At 40.9% G+C, this 6,715-nt stretch overlaps 1 protein-coding gene across 1 annotated transcript; it reads left to right on the top strand.

Annotated features, from left to right (window-relative positions):
- Positions 1–488: 488 nt before the first annotated feature.
- On the top strand, positions 489–6,148 carry tfip11 (tuftelin interacting protein 11). Its single transcript, XM_084946635.1, has 15 exons — positions 489–613; positions 1,531–1,738; positions 1,831–1,993; positions 2,091–2,247; positions 2,354–2,481; positions 2,590–2,751; positions 2,972–3,163; positions 3,322–3,501; positions 3,739–3,873; positions 3,961–4,064; positions 4,199–4,367; positions 4,528–4,771; positions 5,148–5,290; positions 5,414–5,579; positions 5,670–6,148. The coding sequence occupies exons 2-15, from the start codon at positions 1,533–1,535 to the stop codon at positions 6,014–6,016; spliced, it is 2,496 nt and encodes an 831-aa protein (XP_084802761.1). The 5' UTR covers positions 489–613; positions 1,531–1,532; the 3' UTR covers positions 6,017–6,148.
- The last annotated feature ends 567 nt before the right edge of the window (positions 6,149–6,715 follow it).

Genomic DNA, 6,715 nt, shown 5'->3' with positions numbered 1-6,715 from the left:
TTTTTGTATGTACTTATTTAATATTTTATTTAACCAGTGTGTCCCAAATTACAGATCATGATTCACTTTTATAGTGAAGTCACTGCGACTTTTATCTTTAATAATTTTTAGGTATTCATGTTCAAACATTGCCTCAAATTACTACGAAGTAAAATAAAATTCTGAAAGTGGGTAGGCACATTTTTTTCTAACTAAATAAACAAATAAATACATTTTGAAATGCATTTGATATATTTAACATATGAAGCTTTTTTAAACTAATAGTATGATGTAATATGATTTTCTATTAACCTGGGGAAAAACAAAACTGAGTTTTATATACCGTGTTTTTTATTATTATTATTATTATTATTATTATTTACTACTGAAACGAACATTACTTCGCAAAGTCAATGAGATAAACGCATCTTTGCCCTTTCTACGCCAACAGTCATTACTAAGAACCAACGAAATATTTTAGAGGGGTACAGATTTTGGTGTAACACCATTATACCGGAAGTACTTGTGTTTTCGTGCACTAAACGAAGGAGCGTTAGTGTGGATTACTTCTCATCGTTTTTGAAAGAAAGCATGTCCAATTGATCTCCACGCCGACCTTTATATAACTGTTCAGGTGCGTTAGAGAACATGGTGTTTACACTGCTCTCAACACTCGAGATTATTACGTATAGCAAGACATTCATGCTGTAGAGGGTAACTAACCTTAGCTATAGCTAGTTATCGTTAGCTTACATTACGTTTTCTCCACAGAGATGAATTTGTTCGGTGTCGTTAGTGTCAACTAGCAAACCAAATATTTGAGATAGTGATGTGTATGTTTAAGACGTGTCTCTATAAAATAAAAATTTCCTTTAAATTTATACTGATCTAATTTTTGCGACACTGTTGCTGATCTGGAATCTGCAGCAATAGAGCCTCAAAGTGTGGACAGGCTGATAGATGAGGTCGGGTAGGATGTTCTCAGATAACGTTGCGGTCTGTAGTTAGAGTAGAAAGCAGGTGAAAGAGCCTGGACTGCTGGAGGTATGCTCTGGAGAACAGAGGACATGTGAGAGGATGAGAGAGAGATGGGTGTAAAAGTAACGACGAGGACGGAGAGTGGTTTGATATGGAATCCAAGATATTGAGCTGCCAGGCAGGAGGAAAAGAGGAAGACCACAGAAGAGATTCATAGAGGAAGTGAAGGAGGACATGCAGAGTGTTGCTGTGCTAGAGGAGGATGTTAGGGACAGGGTTAGAGGATCTGCTGTGGCGACCTCTAAAGAGAACAGCTGGAATAAGAAAAATGTTATGTTTTATTATAATGTGTTTGATTTTGTTTTTCCCTGTGCTCTGAGCTACAACTCATTGCTTTAAACAGTAGATTGAGTTTGATCCGTTGCTATGGAGAGGGATGTATTTTATTATTCCAATCCCATGTCCAAGGGCTTTACCTAAACCTTTACACAAGTAGAGCAAATTTATTTGAAATTACTTATGCTGAGTTTTTACATTTCTTTAAATTGTGATTTTGTTCATTATGATCTCCAGAGATGTCCATGTCACACCTATATGGGCGGAGAGATGAGGAGGAGGAGGGTGTTGAGGTTGAGAGCTTTGAGGTGACAGACTGGGACCTGGCCAACGAGTTCAACCCAGACCGCCACAGACACAGGCAGACCAAGGAACAGGCCACTTACGGCATCTGGGCTGACAGGGATTCAGACGAAGATGAGAGGCCCAGCTTTGGTGGCAAGAGGTGAGGCGTGGGTTTGTTTTTGCTGCTGCCCACAGCTTTAAAGTCTGCCATTAGTAGGAGATTGAGTTTGCTGTCTGTGTTTTCATTGCTAGATCTAAAGACTACACTGTCCCAGTGAACTTTGTGAGTGCTGGTCTGCGAAAGACGGCAGCAGAGGAGAAACAGCTGAAAGGGGAAGGAGGCTCTGATGACTCTGATGATGATGATGGTCCTGCAGCTCCTCCACCTTCTCGTGCACCCAAAAAACTCCAAATGGTAAATTTGGTTATGTGTGATTTGTTTGTGTGTACATTGCAGATAAATATCTCAAAGAAGTTTATAGGAACAATTATATGCTGAATTGTTTTGCTAGGGTAATTTCCGTGGGAATCAGTCACAGAGGTTTGCAGGTGGCATACAGTCTGGACACGGCATTGGCAGCTGGGAGAAACACACTAGGGGAATTGGGCAGAAACTACTGCAGAAAATGGGCTACCAACCAGGAAAAGGCCTGGGAAAGAATGCTCAAGGTAGGGTAGGAAAGGCTGAGAAGGCCACATTAATGAAGTATTTAAGAGTATTGTGTGTATTTCAGAGCTGATCTATTTTGTTTTTCCACACTCTCATTTGCCGCAGGTATTGTAAACCCTATTGAAGCAAAGGTTCGTAAGGGAAAGGGGGCAGTCGGAGCCTATGGAAATGAGCGAACCCAGCAGTCTCTCCAAGATTTTCCTGTGGTGGACTCTGATGAAGATGAGGAAAAGGTACTGTGTGCACATAAATGTGCTTTTCCTTTTTCTATGTGTAAGCAGATGTTGAATTGTAGAGTCATTTTTTTTTTTTTACATTAATCTAAATTCGTGCTGATGTAGGAGTTCCAGAAGGAGCTGGGCCAGTGGCGTAAGGATCCTGCAGGGTCGGCAGGAAAGAAGAAACCGAAGTACTCCTACAGAACTGCAGATGAGCTCAGAGCTAAAGGCAAAGTGGCGGGGCGGGCTACAGCGGCATCTGCTGGGGAGCTGGCACAGGTCAAGGTATTAGTGCTTTTTTGTCCTTTCTCAGAGGTGTGTTATAAGGGCACTGTGGCTTGGTTGTATTTTTACAACAAACTTTAGCAGCTAAAGTTAATTGTAGTCAGTATTAGACTCTATGGGTGAAGTTGTTTGGTGTATCTATATAAGCACATGCACTCTGCTATTATTGTTTGTTTTGTTTTTAACCTTTTTTTACCCCGTACCTGCCCCTGGTGCCTAGGTGATAGACATGACTGGAAGAGAGCAGAAGGTGTACTACAGTTACAGTCAGATATCCAACAAGCACAGTGTTCCTGATGAAGGTCCACCAAGCATGTCTACTCGGGATCAGAAGGGATCATGCTTTGCGCTCCCTGAGCTTGAACATAACCTTCAGCTGTTGATAGACCTTACAGAACAGGACATATTACAGGTATGAGGATACCAAAATTGTTTTTCCAAATATATTTGGCTATAACTAAGATAATGCCTCCTTATTAGATCAGCAAACTGGGGCTTCCTTTATAATTTAGCAGATATTTATTATTTATTTTTTTAATCTTTTTCTTTTTTCATATAACCCTGGTATAGTCTGCCAGACGTCTGCAGCATGAAAAAGATGTTGTTGTTTCTCTGAGCCACGAGTCAAGAGCCTTGCAGAACAGACTGGATACGGAGCAAGATGCCATCCAGAGAATGGAAGCTGTGCTGACATTAGTGGAGCGTTTTCCATCTGGGGAGACACCACCAGGGGAGGGTCCTACTCTGCAGGTGCATATAAAAAGAGAATGGACTGAGCACCTACACCTTTTTAGAATTTTGTGTTAGGTGTAAAGTTTCAAAGCAGTCTTCTGTCAGAAAATCATTTAAAAACCGGAGAATAAAACAACATAAAAACATGTGCAAAAATTGTGAAACAGAGACAAAGTGAGAACAGGATGGAAACTGAGTGCTTGCTCAGTTTTCATATAATCATTTTAGTAATTTTCGGTTCTTCTCTTTGTTCAGGAGTGTGCTCGCATCTTTGAGACCTTGCAAACAGATTATTATGAAGAATACAAGATGATGGGTTTAGCAGACCTTGCTGTAGCTGTTGTTCATCCGTTACTTAAAGAGAAACTTCATTTCTGGGACCCCCTGAAGGTACACTTTTGCGAGTATATCGTTTAAGATAACTGCATCCTTTTTACATGTTAATAATTCTCTACCACATTTTAATTATTATTTCAGGACAGCTCTTACTGTCTGGAAGATATTGGTCAGTGGAGAGCAATCCTTGAATCTCGGGATATGCACTCCAGTGGCCCAGATTCAAATATGGATCCTTATCACAGGTAAATTTGAACACACAAACATATATTAGGTTGTGCTTTGTGTATTTATGTGAATAAATGTTGGTTATATGTGATCCAGCCCTTTTTTTTTAACTACATGTGTCTGTAAAATGCGTGTGGTCTTTGTGTTTCAGACTCTTATGGGAAGTGTGGATCCCAGTGATGCGGACTTGCGTGTCAGGCTGGCAGCCTCGTATGGTCGGGCCGATGGTGGACTGTGTAGAAGTGTGGGCTCCTCTTCTGCCCCTGTGGATACTGGATCACCTGTTGGAGCAGCTGATCTTACCCAGATTACAGCGAGAGGCAAGTCACACACGCTGATAAAGAGAAATATTTTTGATTTGCTCCCATTATTTATGAGTGAAAAACTGTTTACTATATGCTATACTGACTTTATGCCTCCATCAGTATCAAAGGCAGTTTTGTCACATGTAAACCTCTCTCTTTGTTCCCTGTTTAACAGGTAGATAACTGGAACCCTTTAACTGACACGGTGCCTATCCACTCCTGGATCCACCCTTGGCTGCCTCTGCTCCAGTCACGTCTAGAGCCTCTTTATCCGCCAATTAGGAGCAAACTGTCCAACGCCTTGCAGCGCTGGCATCCCAGCGACGCCTCAGCTCGCCTCATCCTACAGCCGTGGAAAGATGTATTCACACCAGGTGCATGGGAGGCCTTCATGGTGAAAAACATCATCCCTAAACTAGGTATGTCTTCATCTGTGATGACGTCAAGTGTGTGCTGGGAGGAAAATCGAAGGAGATGAGCCAACCTCTTATTAAAGTCAAGCCTTGCCTCATTAATTAGGTTTAGGCGCAGGTGTAAGAAGTCAGAAGTACAGTTACCTATTTATTTGACTAGAGTGGATGTTTTAATTGTGACATTCAAAAGATGGGGATTTATAACATATACACTCAGTTTAGACCTGGTAAATACGATAAACAACTGAACAGAAGCTATAAATCGACAGGAAACTGCACCAGTGTGCCAAAGACATGAATGAAAATGAACCCCTCCACGTTTCCATTCTCAAGTAGCCCCACTGATATCTCTTCATGCAACTGCTGATCTTTCTCTCTGCAGCTTTGTGTCTGGAAGAGCTGGTTATCAACCCTCACCAGCAGCAGATGGAGCCATTTCACTGGGTCATGGACTGGGAGGGCATGCTGTCCCCCTCCAGCCTCGTGTCACTGCTTGACAAAAACTTTTTCACAAAATGGTTACAGGTCAGTGAATTAAAATGTACTCAGAACTGAGCATTTTGGTGTTTCATATAATTGCTTTTTGGATTTTATACCTTTTGGGTTTTGTTTTTTTTTTTTTTTTTTTTTGCTTTTTGTGGATTATAGGTCCTGTGTTCATGGCTGAGCAACAGTCCCAACTATGAGGAAATCACGAAGTGGTACCTCGGCTGGAAAAGCATGTTTAGTGACGTCTTGTTGGCCCAGCCCCTCATTAAAGAGAAATTCAATGAGGCTTTGGACATCATGAACCGTGCGGTCTCTTCAGGCATAGGTTCATACTCCACAGTCTGAAGATGTATAATGAACACACAAAAATGAGTATCACTTAAAGTATAACTTTCTTTTTTTCGTGTAATTTCAGGTGGTTATATGCAACCTGGAGCAAGGGAGAACATTGCATATCTCACACAGACTGAGAGACGCAAGGACTTCCAGTATGAAGCCATGCAGGAGCGCAGGGACGCCGAGAGCGTGGCCCACAGAGGGATCAGCGCCGGTGTGCCGACTAACTTTAAGGATCTCATCCAGGCCAAGGCGGAGGAGAACAACATCGTTTTCATGCCCTTAGTGGCTAAACGACATGAGGGAAAACAGCTGTACACATTTGGGCGTATTGTTATCTACATAGATCGAGGGGTGGTGTTTGTGCAAGGAGAGAAGACTTGGGTACCCACATCTCTGCAGAGTCTGATCGATATGGCAAAGTGAGCGTGGACTGACATATTTAGGTCTGACAAGTGTAAGGAAAACAGGAAATATTTTTTGTTTTTAAGTAACTTCTCTATCATATGACTCTTTCTCTAAGAGGTCAGAATTGTGAATAAATAACTTTTGAATGCATGCTGACTCTCTTTATTGCTCAAAAATGAATTTTAAATACTGTACTTGTACAGTGAAAAGTACATATGTTTTCACATATTGCACATTTTTATACAAAAGCTGCTTAACGGTCACGGTCATTATAATGTCCTCTTGATACACATACAAAAACAGTGCTTACCTTCAATGTTTCTATTGTAACATCAACAGTTAAGTAATTGGAGTACATTTTTGGTGTTGTTCATTTTTCTTTTTGTCTGTGACAGCGTATTGGTCTGTGTGGAGGTGACCATTTATACCCACAGTTTAATTGGCTTTACGAGAGGCAAAAGACCTACAAGTCTCACAAGAAAAGTGTCTCCTAAAAGAAATCCCTGCTGAACCTTAACGGACTGAAAAGCATCTGAGCTGATCATAGTTTTCAACATTTAATGGTTTTAATAGAAAAAAGGAATGACTTGAAAAATAAGACTTGCACAAAAATAGTTTTAGCTTTTATTTATGTGCATAAGAACAAACAAACTTGCAGCATATTCGTCCATGATATGATTGTTAGCAAACCCTTAACTTGCAGTTTTAAGGTTAAGT

Source organism: Perissodus microlepis, chromosome 12 (assembly GCF_051167445.1).
Source record: "Perissodus microlepis isolate ML-2025 ecotype Zambia chromosome 12, ASM5116744v1, whole genome shotgun sequence".
NCBI classification, from domain to species: Eukaryota; Metazoa; Chordata; class Actinopteri; order Cichliformes; family Cichlidae; genus Perissodus; species Perissodus microlepis.
Note: the sequence above shows the minus strand (reverse complement) of the source record. Positions and strands in the feature narration are given on the sequence as shown.

What these genes read in the sequence shown, in the direction of transcription:
- tfip11 (XM_084946635.1), top strand. Translation starts at nt 1,533, where the DNA reads ATGTCCATGTCACACCTATATGGGCGGAGAGATGAGGAGGAGGAGGGT. An exon ending in GGGAGCTGGCACAGGTCAAG is followed by an intron (nt 2,752 to 2,971) that starts GTATTAGTGCTT and finishes CCTGGTGCCTAG; the next exon opens with GTGATAGACATGACTGGAAG. An exon ending in AAACATCATCCCTAAACTAG is followed by an intron (nt 4,772 to 5,147) that starts GTATGTCTTCAT and finishes TTCTCTCTGCAG; the next exon opens with CTTTGTGTCTGGAAGAGCTG.